The sequence below is a fragment of the Chrysochloris asiatica genome, unplaced genomic scaffold (genome assembly GCF_000296735.1).
Source record: "Chrysochloris asiatica unplaced genomic scaffold, ChrAsi1.0 scaffold00102, whole genome shotgun sequence".
NCBI lineage: Eukaryota > Metazoa > Chordata > Mammalia > Afrosoricida > Chrysochloridae > Chrysochloris > Chrysochloris asiatica.
In genome coordinates this window covers 8,543,028-8,567,189 of record NW_006408620.1, presented here as the reverse complement: position 1 = coordinate 8,567,189, position 24,162 = coordinate 8,543,028, and the positions used below count along the sequence as shown (strand labels likewise).

The 24,162-nt window shown below is 45.9% G+C and overlaps 1 protein-coding gene across 1 annotated transcript in view; it reads left to right on the top strand.

Annotated features, from left to right (window-relative positions):
• ABAT (4-aminobutyrate aminotransferase) overlaps positions 1 to 24,162 on the top strand; it is a 56,231-nt gene that overhangs the window by 16,628 nt on the left and 15,441 nt on the right. Inside the window, exons 4-7 of the mRNA XM_006867250.1 lie at positions 2,324 to 2,421; positions 5,398 to 5,427; positions 8,743 to 8,860; positions 15,083 to 15,132. Coding sequence (XP_006867312.1) covers positions 2,324 to 2,421; positions 5,398 to 5,427; positions 8,743 to 8,860; positions 15,083 to 15,132 — 296 coding nt within the window. The remainder of the gene's footprint in view (positions 1 to 2,323; positions 2,422 to 5,397; positions 5,428 to 8,742; positions 8,861 to 15,082; positions 15,133 to 24,162) is intronic.

Sequence of the window (24,162 nt, the reverse complement as noted above, 5' to 3'; positions counted from 1 at the left end):
AAAAGGACCAATATTGTATGAGACCAGTATTACAAAAAACCTTTTACTAAAGGTTTACACACAGAAAGCAGCGTTCTTTGATGGTTACCAGGGAAGTGGTTGTTAAGTGCCATTGAGTCAATTCTGACTGTGACCCTGTATAGGGTTTCCGAGGAGCAACTGGTGAGTTTGAACCACCGACCTTGTGGTTGAAACCAACCTTGCAGCCCTGCGCTTATCCTACAGCACCACAGCCGGGCTCCGACAAGACACACGTTAATTTGGGTGAAGAGAACAGTGATACCCAATACGGTATGATTGGCAGAATCTCACTCTGTTAAAGAGACGCACTGACAGACACTTAAGACTGGCAGACAACAAAGGTAAACATGATTGCATGCACATTTGTTTTAATTTCACCACAAATGTCTTTCATTCAAGAATCAAGGCTGGAGCCGAAACTCTGGGTTTAGCAATGTAATGATCATTGTGGGGTTAGCCTATGAACTTAAATGCCCTTTATTCATTTATTCCTATGTGAAACAACTATCAAACAAATGACATGATAAAAAATTTTTTTTTTTTTTTACAAAAGCCATGTACGAGTGGGGACCCTCGGAATTTAGAAATTCACAGGCTCCCGTTTTCTGATTTTGATATTTGCAGTTCAAATCCACCAGCCACTCCTTGGAAACCCTATACAGGGTCGCTATGAGTCAGAACCAACTCGATGGCACTTAACAATAACAACAACAATTTGTTTCTGATTATGACAACGGGGGGTGGGATTCTCCTAGCCCCTAGTGTGTAGAAGCTAAGGAATGCAGCTAAACATACCACCAATCACAGGAAAGCCCCCACCACTACCACAAAGTATGTTCTGGTCCAAAATGTCAATAGTGCCAAAGCTGAGAAACTCTGGCATACATGAGGACATACAGTTGGATATGGTGGTGGTTGTGTGCCATTGCGTTAGTTCCAACTCCTAGCCATCCTGTGTAGGGTTTCCAAGGCTGGAAAGCTTTATGAGAACAGAAGCCTCATCTTACTCCTGTGGAACAGCTGGTGGACTCGAACTGCTGACTTTGTGGTTAGCAGCTGACCCACTGCACCACCAGGGTTCCTTACATTTGGATATAGAGTGATGTTTCAGTAAAATTAGGAAGCTTTCTGTAGTCTGAGTTTTCTCATACTAACACCCTGGGCATCTTTCCAGATCCATTAATATTTGCGGTTTCCACTTTAAAACACCATTTTCCACGAGCATTTAGAAGGTGTCCTTATGGCGTAGTGGGTTAAACATTGGGCTGATACCCAAAAGGTTGGTGGTTTGAACCCACCAGTTGCTTCACAGAAGACAGTTGAATGAGTGCACCCCTGTAAAGATTTACAGCCTCGGAAACCCAGTGGGGCAGATCTACTCTCTCCTATAGGGTCTCTGAGTCAGAATCAACTGGAGGGCTGTGGGTTTTGTATTTTCTTTTGTTTCTTAACTTTAAGCAAACACATTTATTTTCTCACCATGGAGGAGGCTTGAAGTCTAAATTCAGGGTACCAGGGCTTTCTGTTGGCTCACAGGATAGGTGGGAGGCCCTTATTTCAGCAGCTGTGGGCCCAGCATCCCTGGGAGAGAGCTCCGTGGTACTTGGCATCAGTCTTCCCCTGGAGCTAGGAGGTTCTCATCGCAGGGACCCTGGGTCCACAGAACATGCTGTCCCCTGCACTGCTTCCTTTCTTGTTTAAAACTTTTGTTGTGAATTGGGCTTTTAAAAGTCTGTAGATCAGATCGTCCGTTTTCCATTCAACAATTCAGCATACACATTTTGTTTCATCTCATGGATTGCGATTTCCTCAGTGAAATCACTTACCCCCTCTCTCCCTGTTTGTTTTTATAAATCAGGATTTTATCTATTTTATTTAACTAACCTCCAGTGTTGGGCATTCAGTTGTCTCCTGTTTGTTGTTGTCATTGTTGTTAACAGACGGTATTGTGATGAAGACGTTTGGCCTACTTCTTTGTGCTCTGGTCTCATTATGTTCTCGGGAGGAATCCTGAAATGAAACAACTCACCCAAAGGGTTCACAGGCTGGAATCAGCATCTACTTACACCAGCAGGACCTGAGCCTGCCTGACTGCCTACAACTCCCCCCGAGACTGGGGTTTCTTATTTTCTAAACCCTCCTTGTCCTGTGATATCCTGATCCAGGCCCAGCCCAGTGCTGTGTGGGGGTGTGTGACTGGGCTGTGTTGAGGTCCTGGCACCTCCTCGGCTGGGGACTGGGCATCCACTGGGACAGAATCCCTGTTAAAGACCCGTGACCAGGGCTCTTACTGTCTTTGCAGGATGCAGACACATCAGCCAGGCTTCAGCCAAAGTCGATGTGGAGTTGGATTACGATAGGCCTCTGATGAAGACAGAAGTCCCGGGGCCTCGCTCTCGGGTGAGTTGCACGCACCTGCATGGTTCCCCTGGAGAATCTCCCAGGTCTAGGAGGAAAGAGTGCGGATGAGCTATGGGGACCCATGCCACTAGGGGCTCTCACAGAGCTCACCACCCAAGACATGGGACATTGAGCTTTTGTTTAAATCAGGATTTTACCTGTTGTATTTACCCTCCAGTGTTGGATATTCAGTTGTCTCCTCCTTGCTGTTGTTATTGTTAGCAGACAGTAATGTGATGAAGATGCTTGGTCCCTTCTTTGTGAGCGCTCTAGAGCTGCAGCTCGACTCTTGGAGCCTCCGTTTCCCCAGCTACGGCATGGGCACAGGATAGTTGAGGATTAAGACCATGTGCACAAAGACCTCTGCATGGTGTCATAGCCAACTCATAGCACCCCTGTAGGACACGTACAGCTGCTCCTTAGGGTTTCCAAGGAGCAGACTGCCTCATCTGGCTCCTGCAGAGTGGCTGGTGCATTCAAAATCCTCCCTTTTCTGGTTAACTGCTGAGGGCTATGCCAGCAGGCAAACTCAAGCCACCCACGTCGAATCAATTCTGATTCAGAATCTCTCAACGACTGCCTCATAGGGTTTCCAAGGCTGTAAATCTGTAGGGAAGCCAACTGCCTCATCTTTCTCCTACAGAGCAGTGGGTGGGTACGAACCCCTGACCTTCTGGTTTACAGCCCAGCACTTAATCCGCTGTGCCACAGGGCTCCTAGATGCCAAACAGGGCTCCAGAAACAGGTCCTTCCTGTTCTCATGAAATCTAGGCAGACTTGACTGCACAATGAGTAATAAGTCTTCTCATGGAAGAACCACAAATAGCGTATGTTATTGTTGTTGTTGTTACGTGTTGTCAAGTCAGAGCTGACTCGGAGCGACTGGTGGGTTTGAACCACTGACCTTGCAGGACCTTGCATTCAGCAGTGCAGTGCTTATACCACAGCGCCACCATACTCGTATTTGGTCCTGTTTTTGTTTTTCCTTTTCTCACTTGACCTCATTTCTTTTTCTCTGTTTTGAAATCACTCGCTAGCATAGCTCTCTCTTTCTCATTATCTATCTCTCTCTCTCTTTCATTTTCTCTCTCTATTTCTCATTCAAAGTCTTTCCTTCTTTGCTATGGAAATGGCCAGAGATGGGAAATAAGTTTTAACTACCCTCCACCCCCAACCATTGTTGTTGTTGTTAAGTACCATGGAGTCGGTTCCGACTCATAGTGACCCTGCACAAGGTTTCCGAGGCTGTAAATCTTTATGGGAGCAGAAAGCCTCATCTTTCTCCAACGGAACAGCTGGTAGTTTCGAACTGCTGACCTTGCAGTTCGCAACCCGATTCATAACCACTATGCTACGAGAGCTCCTTAGCCCCACCCATGTTGTTGTTACGTGCCGTCGAGTCGGTTCCGACCCATAGCGACCCTGTACAGGGTTTCCGAGGGTGTAAATCCTTACGGGAGTAGAAAGCCTCATCTTTCTCCCGCGGAGCAGCTGGTAGTTTCGAACCGCTGACCTTAAGGTTCGCAGCCCGATTCGTAACCACTACGCTAATTAGTAGTGATATCAAAAGCTCTGTGTTGAGAAAGATTCTGAAGGTGCATATTCTTGACTCTGCAGAAAACACTTCAGCGATCTGTTAACATTGTCTGACATGGATTTGGAAGGGAAAAGTGCCCTTGTGTCCACATGCAAACTAGATATTTGTTATCCCCAGATAACCAAAGGAATCAAGGCTATTGATCAAGTTATAATGCCTCCAAAGGGTACTCCAAGGAACCCTGGCAGTGTGTAGTGGATTAAGCTGGGCTGCTAACTGCAAGGTCAGCAGTTCGAATCTACCAGTTGCTCTACAAGAAAAAGATAAAGGCTTTCTGCTCCTGCAAAGATTTAAAAAGTGTCAGAAACCCTTTACAGGGTCGCTGTGTGTCAGAATCGACTTGATGGCACACCATGACCACCAACCGATACTCCAGTTTTTTCCATGTTCTCTGCCACACCTCCTAACACCGTATCTTCCTGACTGGGCTGCTACTCCTGTTTCCCTAAACCTCTCTGTCTCTATAGTCAGGCAGGGAGGCAGAGGGGAAAGTAGCTCGCAGTCTGTTGGCAAGAGAGAAATGGGAGTCTTCACATCAAATGGGCAAAGCTAGAACAGCAGTGTGAGCAGAGTGAGGTGGAATGAGAATGCGTTCTTCACAGAGGAGGTGTGTCAGCTAGCTGTTGTCACGACCATGCCGTACAAGCAACCACAAACTGAACAGTATACTGCATGCGTGCGTCTAGGGTTGACTGGGGTAGGTGGGCAATTCTGGTCTCCTCATCTGAGCTAGGATCGTCTGGCTGACTGGGGGTGGGGTAGGCTATGTCCCATGGGTCTTTCATCCTCCCCCAAGCAGGGCTTGTTGTCATGGGGATGGCAATGGCACAAAGAAGCACGAAGAAAGCCAAAGGTCCAGCATAGATCAGATCACTTCTCCCTGGTTCTGTTGGTCAGAGCAATTCACAAGGCTGAGCTCAGAGTGGACGGGTAGGGCAGGCATCCCACCAGAGGCGGGAGAGCAGGGCAGCGTTACATGACCAATGGGTGCACTCCGGGTGAATGGAGAATGAGGATCCATTTTACTTGGGGTGAATGGAGAATGAGGAGGAAAGTAAGAAAATGGAGTTGTAGAGCATTACCATTTCCAGTAGCATCAGAAATGCAAAACACCCTTGAGGATGAGTGGGAAGACTGAGAAGGAGGCATTCAACTGTGGGGACCATTTGGTACTAGGCACGGGAGATGGCTTGTGGAGAAGCAGACAGGGTGATGGTACAATGCCTACATGAAAGGCACTGGGTAGTGGGGTGTGACTTGGGAGAAGCCAGGTGAGACCGACAAGGGAGGTGGGGACCAGGTTATGAAGGGCCTTCACCCCAGGCTTGGGAAGGTCTACCCAGTTTTAAGCTACTTTGTTTTGTTCTTCTCACTTGCAGGAATTAATGAAGCAGCTGAATATGATCCAGGTAAGTGGGGATAAAGGGGCATTCGTTTTAGCCCTCTTCTGTTTCAGTTTAGGTGACAGACAAAGTTACTTGAATTATGTTGGAGCTTTTTAAAAACTGGTAGTTAAGTTTTATTCTAAATCTCTCGCTTTCTCTCTAAATTCCTTTGCGATTTCTGCTTTGACTCATTGGTTATTCATGAGTGTGTTGTTTAGTTACCACATACTTGTGAATCTCCCAAGTTTCTTTTTATTGTTGATTTTTAAGAATCTCTTCATTTCCGAGGTCATATTTTGTATGACTTCAATCCGTTTTGATTATTGAGCCTTTTTTTTTAAGCATATGACTTATCCCAAAGAATGTTCCATGGTTACTTGAGATAACGGTGTATACTGTCAACTGAGTTCTGTCAATGTCTGATAGGTCTTGTTAGTTTATAATGTTGTCCAAGTCTTCTAGTTCCTTATTATGTTCTGCCTACTTGTTGTATAGATTATTGAAAACAAAGTAATGAAGTCTCCCACTATTAGTATTGAATTGCCAATTTCCCTCCTCAAGTCTGCTCATTGGTGCTTTGTGTAATTTTAAAGTCTCATGTATGTTTATAATGATTATAACTTCTTTATAGGTTGGACCTTTATCGTTATAAAACGTCTCTCTTTATCACCAGTAACTCTTGGTGTTTTTATCATTCATTTTGTCTGAGATAGCTTAACCATTCCAGGTTTTCTATGATTGTTATATGCATGGTTTATCTTTTCCCGTTCATTAACTTCCAATCTATTTGTGTTTATTAATCAAAGTATGCCTCCAGTAGTCGCCATATAACTGCATCTTGTCTTATTATCTGTCTGATGATCCCTGCCTTTTGACTGAACTATTTAACACATTCATATTTAATGTTGTTGCTGCGGCTGTATTCATACCTGCTATTTTACTTTTTATTCTTTATGCGGGGAGACTTCAAAAAGTTCCTGGGAAAATGAAATTAAAGAAGGATACACACAAAAAATATATGCTTTATTTCTCAACATAAGATCCATCAAGGTTAAGATACTTTCGTAAGCAATGGTACTAAGCATTTAGTTCATGTCTAAAGAACCGAGGTTCCTGGGACTTTAACCATGCCAGTGTCGTCTTTTTGACATTGTGAACTGAAGAAAATTGGGTACCCTTTAAAGATTTTTTTAAGACTGGAAACAAAAAGTGAGAAGGAACCAAATCAGGACTGAGAAGTGGATGCCTAATAATTCCCCATCGAAATGATCACAAAATTGCCCTTCTTTAATGAGAGGAATGAGCAGGAACATTGTGTGGAGGGAGAACTCTCTGAGAAAGGTTTTCCAGGCATTTTTCTGCTAAGGCTTTGTTTGAGTCTCTCAAAACACTCTCATAATAAGCAGATGTCATCATTCTTTGGCCCTCCAGAAAGTCAACAAGCAAAAAGTCTTGAGCAATTCCAGAAACTATTGCCATGACCTTTGCTCTTGACCTATCCACTTTGGCTCTGACCAGACCACTTGCACCTCTTGGTCGCCATTGCTTTGATTTATTTTGTTTCAGGGTCATACTGGTAATGCCATGTTGCATCTCCTGTTATAATTCTTCCAAGAAATGCTTCAGAATCTAGATCCCATTGTTCAAAATTTCCATCAAAATCTCGGCTCTTGTCCGTAGATGAACTGGGCAAAACGGTTTGCTAAACTTGTTCAGTTGGGATTCAGTCAAAATCTGTCCAATTGTTGAGTTGGGATGGTAGAAGCTGAGCCAGTTGAGATGCCTGTGGTGTTGGCTGGTACGTCTGCTGCCAATTGCAGGCGCTGTTCAGTTAGGGCACAAACAAGACGTCTTGGTTCCTCATAAATTCATGTGAATCGTTTGCTGCTATGGGCTTCATCTTCAGGGTCATCTCCTCCCTTGTTAAAACAAGTTATCCATTTGTAAACTGCTGATTTTTCTGGGGTGTTATCTTTATAAGTTTTTCACCATTTTTCCACCCAAGCTTCACCAGGTAGTTGATGTTTTTTCTTGCTTCGATTGTAGCAGAATTCACATTGCTTTGACAGGGGCTTTAACCAAACTGATATCCTAATGCTTCAAACTAGATCCTGCTCAGACATGCTCTAACAAGGTATGTTGTTGTTAGTGCCATGAAGTCATTTCCGACTCATAGCACCCCTGTATATGGTTTCTGAGGAGCGGCTAGTGGGTTCGAACCACCAACCTTGTGGTTAGCAGTCCAATGCTTATCCTAACAGTGCCACACCCGGACTCTATAACAAGCAATGTTGTTGTTGTTTGCCACTGAGTCAGTTCTGACTCACAGTGACCCTGTATAGGGTTTCCAAGGAGCAGCTGATAAATTTGAACCACCAACGTTTCAGTTCTAACCAACCTTTTGGTCCAGTACATATTCTACCACACCATACCAGGACTCCATAAAGAGTTACCGTGCAAGTTTATTTTGGTGCAAAAGTATTTTGACATCTATGCTTAGTTTTTTGATTCTGTGTATTCTCCATCAACTTTTTGAAGGCCCTATAAAGAGCTCTAAGGAGCTCTGGTAGCGTAGTGGTTATGAATCAGGCTGCGAACTGCAAGGTCAGCAGTTCGAAACTACCAGCCGTTCTGTGGGAGAAAGATGAGGCTTTCTGCTCCCATAAAGATTTACAGCCTCGGAAATCCTGTACAGGGTCGCTATGAGTCGGAACCAACTCCATGGCACATAACAACAACAACATAAGGAGCTCTGGTAGCGTAGTGGTTACGAATCATGTTGCGAACTGCAAGGTCAGCAGTTCGAAACTACCAGCTGCTCCGTGGGAGAAAGATGAGGCTTTCTGCTCCCGTAACGATTTACAGCCTCGGAAACCCTGTTCCGGGTCGCTATGGGTCGGAACCGACTTGACTGCGCTTAACAACAACATATATGTTTTGTTGCTGTTGTTTTCTTGTTGTTGTCTTTCCTCAGTGCCTCCTTTACTGCTTCCTTTTGCATTAAGTGAATATTCTCCAGTGTATCAATTCAGTTCTTTCAGTGATTTATTTTTAGTTATTTTCTTAGCAATTGCTCTGCAGCTTGTAATCTTCATCATAATTTACCAGAATCAACTTCAGAGTTTTATCTAAGCCTTTTGAAAAGTTGTGATATATAATATAAATCATAAACTGTTCTCAAATAAATCATTATGCAATCACCCCCAGAGCCAGCACCCCCAGATACCTATAGAAAAGGGGGGGGGGCACAAAGAGTATTTCACCATTTCAAGCTTAATCCGGAACAACAAAGGATCTAAAAGGTGTGGCAAACCTAAGTCCGTCTCTTATTTCCCCAAGAATGGAGAGGCTGTGCACTTTTTCTGCAACTATGAGGAGAGCCGGGGCAACTACCTGGTCGATGTGGACGGCAACCGGATGTTGGATCTCTACTCACAGATCTCCTCTGTCCCCATAGGTAAGAGCCAGACAATCAGTCCTGGAATGGAGCCCTCCACACACGCCCATCCCGGCTCTTGGTTGTGGCCTTCCAGGCTTTCAATATCTTGTGGTCAAGGCCACGCATCACGGCACACTTCCTGCAAGGATGGGAGGGCGGGAAGAACAAGTCATGTAGAGAAGCTCCCTAGTGGTGTCATGGGTTAAGCGTTGAGGTGCTAACCACAAAGCCAGCAGTTCAAACCCACTATCAACTCCAAGGAAGGAGAATGAGGCTGGCTGCTCCCATAAAGATTTACGGAGCTCCATGAAGCAGTTCTGCCCTGTTCTATAGCTTAGCTCTGAGTTAGAATCGACTCGATGGCAGCGGTGTTTAGGGTTTCAATGCGTAGAGGGCCTACTGTGTAACTGGTACCTGACATGTCTTTTCATATTTACTCCTTCCCGGAATCCTAAATGGTTAATGCACATTAATAGTCTCATTTTGCACAGGAAGTAAGTAAAGCTTAGAGAGATTAAGTAGTTGGCATCCTGGTGTGGTGCTGTAGGATCATCGCTGGACTACGGACCACAAGGTTGGCGATTCAAACCCACCAGCTGCTCCTCGGAAACCCTATACAGGGGTCACTGAGTTGTAACCGACTCCCATGCTTCACAATAGCAACAAAAGAGGAAACGAGCTAGGAGTTTAATCCTAACCTGTGCGGTGCTTTCCACACGACCACCATGAGTACAATGTCAGATGCCTCAGGTCTGAGACTGGGAATCCTGTGTAGGTGGTGTGTACCAGGCCCGGCTGCTAAGTCTGGAGGTTCGAGTCTACCCAGAGGAGCCTGGGAAGAAAGGCCTGGTGATCTGCTTCTGAACAACCAGCCATTGGAAGCCCTCTGGAGCACAGTCCTACTCTGACATACGTTCAGGGGCGCCCTGAACCGAGACTACTCAGTGAACACTAGATTTTTCCTCAGGAGAAAAGGGAGTAGGGGGAATGCTGAGAAGACTGGGGTCCCAGCTAGAGACTGGTGGAGGGGCGTGAATTGCACCCCAGGGTTAGCCCCAGACTGAGGTAAAGGGGCTGGCCTCTGTGTACCCCCACATCAGTGTTCCATTTCCTGCCAGCTGTCAGAGGGGATATTCACAGGTAGTCTTCCGGGCAGCGCAGCTTCCGTTAGCCAAAGGTGGGTTTTGCAGGGAGGGAGACAGCAGGTGCTGTTCCAGTCAACACACACACCAGCTGGGAGATGGGTGTACCTGCCAGGAAAGGTGACAGGGTGGGGCACCCACAGCATCAGCTTCACCTGGCAATAAAGAATTAGGCATAGGGGTTGACAGGAGATGCCGGTCACTGCTGCCTGCAACCTTGTGGGTACGTCTCTGGTTGGTGATCTGTAGGCTGCGTGTCTGATGAAGCCTGTCTCCTGGAGCACATTGCAGGTGTGTCTGCCGCAGAGAAGACGGGGTGCTCTCCACTGCACCTCCGCTCCCCTGTCCCGTTTCTACCAACCTATTTCCTTCCCATGAAGACACAATTAGCTCAGTGCCACCTCAGTCTGCTGGAGAAATCTGTCAGTCAGAGATGTTTCAGCCTTTCAAAGGCTTTTAGATTCAAATATTTACAAAAGCCTATCTCCCCTCTGAGATGGACTGACGGAGTGCCTCAAACATGGTACCAGTTGTGAGCATGTGCAGAACCGAGCAGTGCTTTGTTCTGTTGTACGTGGGTTCAGAACCAACTCAATCAGCCCTAACAACAACATCGTCCCTTTAAAGAGGTCTGGTGGCACAAGGACTTAAGTGCTCAACTCACTCCACAAGATGAATGGTTCAAATCCACCAGTTGCTCCGTAGGAGATCACCGGAAAATCTGTTCTCATAAAGGTGACAGCCTAGAAAACTTTATGGGGCAACTGTGCCGGCACACTAGACGGCTGTCAACATCAACGTAACATCACCTAACAACGGCAACAACCCTCGGTGTCAGACTTTCAGGGTGGGCTCCTCTAGTTCCATCCACATTCCGGGTGTGCGGGGGATGGGAAGGGCCACGCCGACAGCTCTTGTCAAAGACTGTTGTGGTGGGCTTCAGTTTCCAGTAGTTAATGCCAACTCGTGGAGACCCCACATGTGCAGAGTAGAACTGACCCATCCAGTTTTCAAGGCCGTGACCCCTTGGAAACAGATTGCCAGGCTTGTCTCCCGAAGTGCCTCTGAGTGGATTCAAACCGCTGACCTTTCAGCCAAGCACTTAACCAACCGTACCACCTGGAGACCTTGCTTAGTGGCTACAAATTCTCAAAGTTCTGTGTCTGGCCACCTCTTCTCTCACATCCATAATCTTGGAGGTAGGTTTTTTAAGTTAATAATTACTGAGCAGTCACTGCATGCTTGCAACAATCCAATATCGTAGGGTGTGAGATGTGTGGATTTCAAGAGGTCACAAGCATGCCCACCGTGTACAGAGTACCGGGCCAAGCAGGATTCTACGCCCTAAGCACACTCCCGTGATTCCCGCCTCCTAGGTCCTTGGGGGTCCAGCAGCACAGATCCAGCATGGGATTATTTGATCAGAGGAACTACTATTGCTTTCATCGCTCTGTCAGAAGCCGTAAAACAAGCTGCCTCTATGGCGGAATGAGGTTACCCTGGAACAGGCTTATCTGCTGCAGCAGAAAAGTCATAAACACCCAGGCAGTCTGATAAGGAGCAGGAGCGAAGAAACCTTTGACCAAAACAAAACAGTTGGAAAAATCCAGTTCTGCTTTTCAGCCCTGGGCCCAGCATGCCTTGGATTGGTCCCACCAGTAATCCTCTCCCCAGTACACACTGGCCCCCTGAAGTCAGCTTCTCATCTAACCAAAAGGTCAGCGGTTCAAACCCACCAGTTAGTCGTTCCTTGGGAGAAAGACGTGGTGGTGTACTTCCGTAAAGAGGACAGCCTTGGAAACCCGATAGGTTCTGTTCAGTCGTGTTGGGTCAGAATCGAGTCGATGGTGCCCCTCAACCTGTCCTCCCAACAGGAAGCAGAGTGAAGCCACAAGACTTTTCATCACTCTTTTGAGTCCATCCAGAAGAAAGTCTTCTCTGGCTGATGCTGTATCTTTTATACAAGGAGGCATCAAAATGTTCTTGGAAAAATGAAATCGAAAGTTAATGGGATTTCCCCACAAACTTTTTGAAGTCCCCTCATCTGACCTAACTTGCCAAGCCCTGGAGTGATGCAAATGGTTAGCACTAACCAAAAGGGTGGAGCTTAGGGTCAATCCTGAGCACCTTGGAAACAAGGCCAGGAGATCTACTGCCCAAAAAATCAGCCATTAACAACCCTATGAAACACAGTTCTTCTCTGACACTCAAGGCATCAACATGAGTGGGAATCAGCTCAACAGCATAGGGTTTGGTTGCGTTTGGTATCCCATGTCTGGAGAGAGTTACAGGATTGGGAAAAAAGGAGAGGAGTGGGCAGGTTTTCACCACCAGCTGCTCTGGGGCTGGGGTGCAGCCTCGCCACAGACCAACCGGGACTCGATGTGAGGCAAAAGCTGGGAATGGGCATCATCTACCCTTCTGTGGAGGGCTTGAAAACCACTGGGCTCCAAGCTGTTGTTTTGACTCTCCATGACGTCAGAACACGTAGAAGGGAAGAAAAAATCATCAAGAATGAGAGTTGTTGATGAGTATTTTTCTTACAGAGAAAGAGAGACCTACCAGCTTTGACGTGACTTGCAGTTTCCTCTCCCAGGGCTGCTGGGAGACAACCTGGAGGGCTCAGAGTCCTCACCCATCAGCCTTTCTGTCCTGCACAGCTCTATTACAAACTCTCATTGTCTGGTGGTGATGGTGGGGCGTCCAACTCATAGCCACTCTGTACAGGGTGTCTAAGACTAAATCTTTATGGGAGCAGAAAACCTCATCTTTCTCCCACAGAACAGCTGGTAGATTCAAACTATTGACCTTGTGGTTAGCTTGTTGTTGTGATGTGCTGTGGAGTCAGTTCCGACTCATAGCAACCCTGTACAGGGTTTCCGAGGCTGTAAATCTTTATGGGAGCAGAAAGCCTCATCTTCTTCCCGCGGGACAGCTGGTAGTTTCTTACTGTGGTTAACTGTCCAGCTCAAAATTCACTACACTACCTGAGCTCTTTCTCATTTATTATTCCTGTTCCCCTACTGATGAACATTAGGTAGTTTTCAAGTTTTGCCGTAGTACAGAGTATCGTATAATTAACCTACCTGTCCATAGGTTTTTGTTCACGTCTGTAGGAATAATTCCTAAAACCCACTGGTGTCTACTCACTGCCAATTCACGGTGACGCTAAAGGACAGAGTGGAACTCTTCTATTGTCACTCTTGACAAGTGTAGACAGCCTCATCTTTCTCCCACAGAACTGCTGATACATTAGGGCTCCTCTTTATACAAAACTAGTTGTTAAATCAGAGAGATCTTTGTCTTAAGTCTTGTAACTGTGTAGCATCTGGCCCTATCAGGAGAGTAATTGGGATTGGTTGGGTACCGTCAACTTGATTCTGATTCCCAGCAGAATGGAACTGCCCCAGGAAGCACCTCAGGTCCTGGGTTTGATTCATCGTTACAAGAGCAGATCACCAGGTCTTTCTTCCGTGGGCCTGCTAGGTGGATTTGAATCACTGACCTTTCTGTTAGCAGCTGAGCATTTAACCATTATACTACCAGGGAGTAAGCAGATGTATGAAGGCATGACCATAGATGGCAGGATTGTCTCAGGGGTCCCGAGGCCCACTCAACCTTCAGGCACTGGGAGAAGGCAAAGATGGTGTCTGTCATTCATCTCTTGACCTCTGGTCCGCTCCTGCAGCTTTGCTTTAATCTTGTGTTATTTTGTTTCTGTCGACCTGGTGCCAAGGAGGCCTAGGGTGGTGCTATGGTTTTAGCACTGGACAGCTAACCACAAGGGTTCAAACCCACCAGCTATTCCTCAGAAACCCTGTACAGGGTTGCTGTGAGTCAGAACAATAATCGAGTCTCAAACCCAGTATCATCAAGTCCATTATTCCGACTCATGGGCACCCCGTAGGATAGAGTAGAGCTGCCCATAGGGTTTCCAAGGCTGTCAGGTGCTCGACGGCTAACCAAAAGGTTGGTGGTTTGAACCCAGCAGCAGCTCTGCAGAAGAAAAATGTGGCGCTCTGCTTCTGTAAAGACTGACAGTGTGGGACACCCCCGGGTTGTTCTGCTCTGTACAGTAGGGTCACCATGAGTGGGAATCAACTTGAAGTCTTTATGGAAGTACATGGCACGTCTTTCTCCCCAGGAGCAGCTGGTGGGTTCAAACCGCCAACCTGTCAGTTAGCAGCCAAGTGCTTTAATCACTGTGCCATCAGGGTGCTCTGTTTCGTCCAAACCCGCTGCCTTCGAGCCAATTCTGACTGGTGGCAGCTCTCTCTAGGACCGCATAACACTTCCCCTTTGGATTTCCACAACAAGGTCTTCACCAGAGCAGCCTCATCCTTCTCCTGCTGGGTTTGAACTGCCAACTCTGTGGTTAGCAAGCCACCACTTCACCCACAGCTGTCAGTGCCCCTTCTGCCTTGGATCAAACCCACCACCAGCGAGTCCATCTCAACTCATAGCAACCCTGTACTGGGTTTCCCAGACTGTAATCTTTCCCATAAAGATTTACAGCCTCGGAAACCCTGTACAGGGTCGCTATGGGTCGGAGTGGACTCAACGGCACTTAACAACAACAACATCGATATTTATGGAAGCAGACAGTCTCATCTTTCTCCCAAGGAACAGCTAGCTGGTGGGTTTGAACTGATGACCTGTAGGTTAGCAGCCCAACCCCTAACCCACAAGCAGTTGAATCAGAATCAGAAAGATTCCCGGGCCCCACTCTGAGAGATTCTGAGTTGGTGCATCTGGGCTGGGTCCTGGAAATTGGTTTCTCATCTGCAAAGGATGAAGGACATAGTGGTGTGTGAACAAGTCCCTGGTGGTATAAACTGTTGACTCTCAACACTAACTTAAAAGTTGCAGTCAGAGCCCACCCCTTGGCCCCACAGACCAGCCTGGCAGCATGCTTCTGTGAAGATTGCACTCAAGCAAACCCTGTGGGGCACTTCCTCTCTGTAACACACGGGGGCGCCATGATTTGGAATGAACTTGATGGCAGCAGGTTTGGTTTGGGGTCTGTGAAGCGAGTTACAGAGAGGAGCACAGAAAAGCCCGATACAGTGCCGGTCTCTAACACTGCCTCTTCCCGCAGGTTACAACCACCCTGCGCTCATAAAGCTCCTCCAACAGCCTCAGAACGTGGTAAGTCCCCAGGTGACGGACTCAGCTGCTTCCTCTGAATGGGCCCACGGTGGCAGCCTTTGGGAACATCCCTTCATTTATAAATGTCTGTCAGGTGCGCGTTCCAGTGGGGCCCTCCTCTCACTTGGCGTCTCTCCGACATCCACTTGTGCCTCTGCTTGGGCCCAGCTGGAAACTTCATGGCCTCATCTCCCCGTCTTCATTACTAGGGACCTATATCGCAGGTGGAGTGTCCCCTTTACCATGTAACATCACACGTTCACAGACCGCACACGCACCCCTTTGCTGTACCATCGCGACTTTCAACGTGAAGACAGTAGGTCTTTTCCACCCCTGCAGAGTCCTGGTGTGGCACTGTAGGATAAGCACTGGACCACAAGGTCAGTTTGAACTGCAAGGTGGGTGGTTCAAACTCACCAGCCGATCCTTGGAAGCCCTGTACAGGACAGATATGAGTAGGGACCGATTTGATGGCACTCAACGACAACAACAGAGAATTCATGAAAGAGATCCTGGTGGCGTACTTCGTTACGTATCAGGCCGCTTACTGCAAGGTCAACAGTTTGAGTCCACCAGTGGCTCCATGAAAAAAAGATGAGGCTTTCTGCTCCCTTAAAGAGTTACAGCCTTGGAAACCCTATACAGGGTCACTGAGTCGGGACCAACTTGACAGCACTTAACAAAAACAACAAGAGAATGCATTCATTGTAATCATGACCAGAATAAGAAACAGAAGACCCTTTTTGGCCCCCACCCAAGGACTATTCCCCCCACCAAGCCTACTCCCCTAACCAACAACAGTACATTTGAATTTTCCCTCTTACTGAATTCACATCAATGACATCATATACTGTATTATCATGTATGGCTGACTTCAGAGACTCACTCACTTCTGGGATTCACTGCAAGCCATTGATTTTCATTGCCTTGTCCTGGTGTGTGATGCTGTAGGATAAGCACTGGACTGCAAGGTTAGTTTGAACCACAAGGTCAGCAGTTCAAATCCACCAGTCACTCCTCAGAAACCCTATACAGGTTCACTATGAGTCGGAACCAATTCCATGGCACTTAACAACAACAAACAAGATAGCATTCAGTTGTGTTAAGAGACCACAGTTGATTAATCCATTCTACCATTAAGGGGCATTTGAGTGGCTTCCAACTTGGAGCTCATTCAAGTACCATGTTTTTTACACAACTAGTGTACACCGTATACGATTTACTGCAAACCACCCTTTTGCATTAGTTTCCCATGCACCCTATACTCATTAAATGTGTGTGCCTGTTGTTTACATGGGTGGCTCCTATGTGAAAATGTGGTCCATGTCTTTTGGTGAACATCATTAAATGCCTTTCTGTTGGGTACAAAGGTAAGAGCGGAATTGCCTAAGTCTGTGCATGTAGTTTGTACCTGTTTCCACACCTAGCAGCAGTGACCGGGAGCTTCCTCTAAGAAAGGCAGAGGAACAGGCTGACTCCCCAGCTTTCAAACTCTCCGCCTTTTAACTGGCACAGTCGGAAAAGCTTAGAACGAGCCGCATTCTCCTCTCTGAAGGGATGCCACCCCTTCCTGGGAGGGGCGTGCGGACGTTTTCTGCCTCTGGTGAACTGAGGGGCTCCAGGACCCCTGTAGAGAAAGCCAGCAAACTCCTGAAGGCGTCTGCTTGCAGTCAGAGCTGGAGTTTGTTTACGTTCAGAGCTTGCTTTGTTTCTAAACTTTGCATGGATCCCAGATGCCTCAGCAGTTGGTCCTGGAAAAAAAAAAAATGTGTCAACAAACCTGTCACACACATTTGCAGTATCAACTGCCTCCGGAGGCAGAATCTTCCGGAGGAACGCGTGACTTGGAGGTTCAGCGATTCTGATTTCGGGAATGGTAGTGCCTTACCCCCAAGAAGCTGCAAGCCACACTGTATCCTTCCTGACCCCTGACCACTCATCTCTCACCTAGCTGGGCACTAGCCACAGTCCTACTGCTCCTACTTGGATTTTTCCCAGCAGCCCCCCTCGCCCCCCTGTCTTACCGCCAAACACACTTCAAGCTACCAGCTGTAACCAGTTTAGACTCATCGGGTTTCCTTGGAGCAGCTTGTGGGTTTGAACTGCCGACCTTGTGGTTAGCAATCCAGTACTGATCCATGAATGCCATCCCAGGACACTGTAACCAGTGTTGGAGTACCCAGTAAGTAAGGTTAGCACAGCCGACTTGTGCTTTTACTGTTCTATAATGAATAAGGTCCCATTGGTCCACCACCTCAAAGATTCTGCTTATAGCTATGATGGCACTCTGTCTCTCCCCAAGCCCCATAGCACCTTCCAACAGAAAGTGTCCTTCTAAATGTACAGTCCAAAAAGGCAAAGCTGCTGCCATCAAATCAGTTCTGGTCACAGCCACCCTTTCAGACAAAGTAGAGCTCTTCAACAGGGTTATGAAGTCTGTCATCTTTTATAGAAGCCAAGTGCTGTATCTTTCTCCCATGGAGTGGCTGGTGGGTTTGAACTGCCAACTTTTCCCTTAGCAGCCAAGCACTTAACCACTGAGCCAGCAAGCCTCTGACCCAGTCAGCAAGATGCAGTGAAACCCGTGTAGAATTGTTCACTTACAGCTGAGTAAGCAAGCATAAGCAAGCTCGTGATCTGACTGCTCCAGCCTTCAGCACGCACCCCAAACGCCTCCACTTCCACACAAAGCCCTTTGCTGTGGGATCCTGCCCACTTCTCAAGCCTCACTTCTTGACATCTGTTCGGTCACTTGCTTCGGAGTGAATCCCTACTGTGTGTCGGGATTTGAACAGAAGACAGGGCTCCTGGCCTCAGGGCCTGTACTTCCGCCCAGCCACACTCTTCCAGGGGTTCCAAGGTAGTGCTGGAGTTGGTCTACTGGGATCCGGCTTGGGACTTGGTAAAAAGGAGCAGATTGCACCCAAAACATTATTGAAATGGTAGCCATTGGCCATAAGCTCTAAGACCCTGGGCATCACACTAGGTTTTCTGCTGACTGACTTCTTGGATCTTCGAAATACTTGGCAGGGGATTCACTCAGGTGGTGGTGAGGATTGCATTTTTCCCTCCAGGTCATTGAAGGCCCAAGAAAGTGGCGTCTGCACTCTTGGGAATCCAATCACCTCATCCTGAAACTCCCAACATAGTTGGTTCCCTTCTGCTGCTACAAACACTAGCCATGTCCCATAGCTGTCTCCAGATACATCTCATTATGTTGCCTACCTGTTCTAGAGTCATCCTTGGACATGGTCCATGAATGACGAGAGAAGTCCAGAACGCAGTGTTGTAGGCATGGCCAGGCCACATGGCAGCCTGTGTCCTCCGGGGCTTTCCCCCTCTGATTCAGAGTGCTGTTGATATCCCCACTGGGTCTCTGTAAGCACAAGGTCACTTACACCAAAGCCCTTTCTCCTCACACAGTACTCTCATATACTGGCTTGGGTGACAAGGATTTAAAAAACCTGCCTTCATTTGATTCTGCTGCCCGGTGTCCCACATAGCTTCTACTCTTACTGACACGCTTTGTCGAGCAAGTGAGCCACCCCCACGCCATTCCTGGGCCCAGATAGGCAGTAAGGCTGCCACCACCAGCTCGGTACTGCAATCTTCCTCCTCTGTGAGCCATGTCCCCATGATGATGCTGTTTGCTGTGACCTTGTTCTCCTGATGCGTCTGATTGCTTAGGAGCCTCGGAGACAGCTCAGGGCAAGAGATAAATGCCCCTTACTGCCCACCGGGTGGGCCAGGGTCTCCAGGTTGTGCCAAGCAAACATGTACCCAGCTTGAACATTTTCCAAGGGTGACCTCCTGGGTGTATGAGAAGTCAGCAAACCTGGGTTGGGATTCTGGTTCTGCCCCTTCTGTGTGACTTTGGGTCAGTTACTTGACCTCTCTGATCCTCATGACACAGCACTGAGGAGGATTAACTTCTCTCCCAGAGCAAGGCATAAATGGTTTGCATTTAGCTATTAACCTAAAAGTTGGTGGTTCTAACACATCCATTGTTGTTGTTAAGTGCCATCGAGTCAGTTCTGACTCTTAGCAACCCTGTATAGGGTTTCCGAGGAGCAGCTGGTGAATTTGCTGTTCAAACAGACTCTGCAGTCCAGTGCATTAACCCTGAGTGATACACCATCCATTAGCACCCTATAAGAAAGACCTAGCGAACAGCTTCCTTGAAGACTGTTGTTAAGTGCTGTCGAGTCAGTCCCAACTCATGTATAGGGTTTCTGAGGTGTGGCTTGTGAGTTTGAACTGCCAACCTTGTGGTTCAAACCAACCTTGTGTTCAAGTGCTTATCCTGCAGCGCCACATCAGGACTCTCCATAAAGGTTACAGCCCAGGAACTCTTATGGAATAAAGTTCTACTCTTGCACATGGGGTCGTTCGTTATGAGTTGGACTTGACTTGGCAAGGAGTTTGGTTTTGGGTTTTGAGTTGTGCTTTGTTTTGTTGAACCTGCTTTAGACCTTCCTTAGTGGTCCCAAAGCAGGAAAAAACATGGACTATGTTGCTGTTGTTGTTAGGTGCCGTGTTGAGTCCGTTCTGATTCATAGAGACCCCCCTGTGCACAGTGGGATGAAACACTGCCTTATTCTACGCCGTCCTCACAATTGTTAGGTTTGAGCCCACTGTGGTTGCCACTATGCCAATCCATCTCATCGGGGGTCTTCCTCTTTTTCACTGACTCTCCATTTTACCAAGCATGATGTCTTTCTTCAGGGACTGGTCCCTCCTGGTAATGTGTCCAAAGAATGAGATGAAGTCTACATCCTGGCTTCTGAGGAGCATTCAGGCTGAACTTTTTCTGAGACAGATTTGTTTGTTCTTCTGACCGTTCATGTACCTTTAATATTCTTTGTCAATACCATAATTCAAATGCATCTGTTCTTCTACGGTCTTCCTTATTCATTGTCCAATTTTAAAAATGCCGTGGCTTGAGTCCGGCACATGTTAGTCCTCAAACTATTGTCTTTGCTCTTAAACACTTTGAAGAGGTCTTTTGCAGCAGATTTGCCTAATGCAGTATGTCATTTGATTTCTTGACTGCTGCATCCATGAGTGTTGATTGTGATCCAAGCAAAATGAAGTCTTTGACAACTTCAATTTTTCTTCATTTATCATGATGCTCTTTATTGGTCCAGTGGTGAGGATTTTTGTTTTCTTTACATTGAGATGCAACCCCATACCGAAGGCTGTGGTCTTTGATCTTCATCAGTATTTTAAGTTCTCTTCGCTTTCAGCAAGCAAGGTTGTACCATCTACATATCACAGGTTGTTAATGAGTCTTCCTTCAATCTTGATGCCACATTCTTCTTCATATAATTTAGCTTCTCAGATTATTTGCTCTGCACACATATAGAATAAGTATGGTGAAAGGATACAACCCTGGTGCACACCTTTCCTGATTTTGAACTACTCAGTATCCCCTTGTTCTATTCTAATGACTGCCTCTTGGTCTATGTACAAATTCCTCATGAGCACAATTATATGTTCTGGAATACCCATTCTTCTCGATGTTACCTATAGTTTGTTATGAGCCAAACAGTCAAATGCCTTTGCATAGTCAACAAAGCACAAGTGAACATCTTTTTGGTATTCTCTGCTTTCAGCCAAGATCCATCTGACATCAGCAATGATATCCCTCATTGCACAGCCTCTTCTGAATCTAGCTTGAATTTCTGGCAGCTACTTGTAAATGTAACATTGCAAATATTTTTAAATTTTTATCAGTAAAATTATACTTACATGTGATATTAATGATATTGTTGGATGAGTTCTGCATTCCGTTGGATCGTCATTCTTTGGAATGTGCAGAAATATGGATCTCTTCCAATTGGTTAGTCATCGCATAGACGGGTAATGTCTTCAGCACTGCATCAGTTTGTTGTAATATTTCAATTTGTATTATGTCAGTTCCTGGAGCCTTGTTTTCCACCAATGTCTTCAGTGTGGCTTGGACTTCTCCCTTCAATACCATTGATTCTTGATCATAAGTTACCTCTTGAAATGAATGAAAATCAACTAATCTTTTTTGGTACAGTGACTCTGTATTCCTTCCATCGTCTTCTTTTTTAAAAAAAAAAAACAACAACACCTTTTTATTGTGAATTGAATGAAGGTTTGCAGACAAGATCATCAGCTTTACATTCAATGAATCATACACTTTGTTTGTTTCATCTCAGTGATGGCAACAACCATTGCCCCACTTCCTTCCTGTGATTAACTCGATAAAATATCCTCTTTCAAACTCTTACATATTTGTGGGGATGTATAAATATGTATATACCCCACTTTTCCTCCCATACCCATTCAGTCTGTGTCCCTGTCCATGCAGAACACTGTTGTTCCAATGTTGTGTATAGATCACCATTTACCTGTATCCATTGAGCCCTTGTGTACCTCCCTGTGTCTTCACCTGTCTCCATCATTGTTCTACCGCCCTCTCTCTTCTTGAATAATGCCCTCCCTGTCATCTGAGTGAACACGTGTGTACCCTCTAGCCTGTGAATTACTTTCCCTTCCCTCCCATCCCAGTAGCCATCAAAGAATGTTTCTTTTAGTATGAACACCTTTTTCTTGAGTTTTTACAATAATCGTCTCATACAATACTTGTCCTTTGTGATTGACTTATTTCAGTCAACATAATGTCCACCAGGTTCATCCATGTTATGAGATGTTTTGCAGATTCACCATTATTCTTCAGTGTTGCGTAGTATTCCATTGTGTGTATGTACCAAAGTTTGTTTATCCACTCTTCCATTGAAGAGTACTTAGGCTGTCTCCATCTTTTTGCTATTGTAAATTGTGCTGCACCGAACATCAGTGTGTGTCTGTCTACTCATGTCAAAGCTCTTATTTCTTGCCTTCCATTTTCTTTTGATGTTTCCAGCGTCATTCAATATTTTACCCATAGAATTCTTTAATATTGAAACCCTAGACTTGAGTTTTTTCTTCAGTTCTTTCAGCTTGAGAAAATCTGAACATGTCTTCCCTTTCGGCTTTCTAATTCCAGGTCTTTGCCCATTTCATTATAATTCTTGACTTTGTCTTTTCGGACCGCCCTTTGGAATTTTCTGTTCAGCTCTTTTACTTCCTCATTTCATCTAGTTGCTTTAGCTTCTTTACGATCAAGAGCAAGCTTCGAAGTCTCTTCTGAGATCCATTTTAGTCTTTTCTTTCTTTCCTGTCTTTTTAATGACCTTTTGCTTTCTTCATCAGTGATGTCATCCCACAACTCTTCTGGTCTTCAGCCATTAATGTCTAATGAAGAAAGCCTCTTCGTGAGATGATCTCTAAGTTCAGGTGGGATATACTCAAGGTTCAAACCCAGCCTCCAGTCCTTGGAAACTCTGTACATGGTCACTGAGTCGGATCCGACTTGATGGCACTTAGTGACAACAACGACAGTATAGTCATGGTTCTATTTTGGTTCTCGTGGACTTGTTTTTAATTTTCGTCAATTTCAGCCTGAACTTGCATGTGAGTGGTTGATGGCCTGTTCCACAGTCAGCCCCTGGCCTTGTTTTGGCTGAAGATACTGAGCTTCCCCATCATCTCTTCCCACAAGTATAGTCAATTTGATTCCTCTGTAGTCCACTTGGTGAGGTCCACTTTTATGTTAATGGTCCATGTTTATGCCTTTTATGTTGTTGAAAAAAGATACTTGCAATGGGGAAAATCATTGGCCTTGCAAAATTTTATCATGCTATCTCCAGCATTGTCTCGACCACCAAGGCCACATTTCCCAACTACTGATCCTTCCTCTTTGTTTCCAACTGTTGCAATGCAATCACCAATAATGATCAATGCATCCTGATTGCATGTTTGATCAATTTCAGACTGAAAAATTTGGTAGAATTTTTCAACTTCATCATCACGGTCTTTAGTAAATTTGAATAATTTACTAAGTATAATTTAGTGGATACATTTGAATACTGGTGCTATTAACTGTTCTTCCTGGTTAGCATGTGGATATTATCCTATCACAGACAGCATTGTGCATTCAAGATAGATCTTGAATGCTCTTTTTGACAACAAATACTTAGCCATTCCTCTTCAATTTGTTGTCATAGTAAACCATTTGATTGATAATCTGATTCAAAATGGCCAATTCCCTCCATGTTAGCTCACTAATGTCTAGAATATTGATCTTTATGCATTATTTCATTTCATTTTGGACAACTTTCAATTTTCCTAGATTCATACTTCATACATTCCGTGTTCTGAGCATTAATGGATATTGGCAGCTGTGTCTTCTCATTTTGAGCGCATGAACTTTGCTCCATTCCCATCATTGAAGTCAGCCCTGTTTGAGAAGGCAGCTCTTCCCCAGTCATCCTTCAGTGCCTTCCGACCGGAGTGACTCGTCTTCTGGCACTATGTCTGCCAGTGTTCTGCTAATGGCTGCCCATTCAGAAGTGGTCTCTGCTTCTCCCTAGTCTCTGTTACTCTGGGAGCTCCACTGAAACCTGCCCACCATGAGTGATCCTGCTGGTATTTCACATGCTGGTGACATAGCTTCTAGTATCTCACCGGCACACAAGCCACCACAGAAGGAAAAACTGATTGACAAGTGGTGGAACTATAGAATAGAATAGAACATAATATTATAACCAGGAAATTGGCATTTAGCCTTTTTTTCAATCCAGAGAAATCTCAGTTTATTGCTCTGAAAGTTCAGGAAAAACCTGTTACCTGGCAGCACCATTCAGCACCTATTTGAATACTGAAAGTGCCATGGGCTGCCAAAAGAACCAACAGATCTGTGTTGGAAGAAGTGCAGCCAGAGTGCTCCTTGGAGGCCAGGATGGCCAAACTTCATCTCTCATACTTCGGACATATTATCAGGAGGGACCAGTCGCTGGAGAAGGATGTCATGCTTGGTAAGATGGAGGGTTAGAGATAAAGAGGAAGACCCCCAGCGAGATGGATTGGCAAAATGGCAGCATCAATGGGCTCAGGCGTGGCAACGATAGTGAGGTTGGCCCAGGATCGGGCAGTGTTTCTTTCTGCTGTGCATAAGGT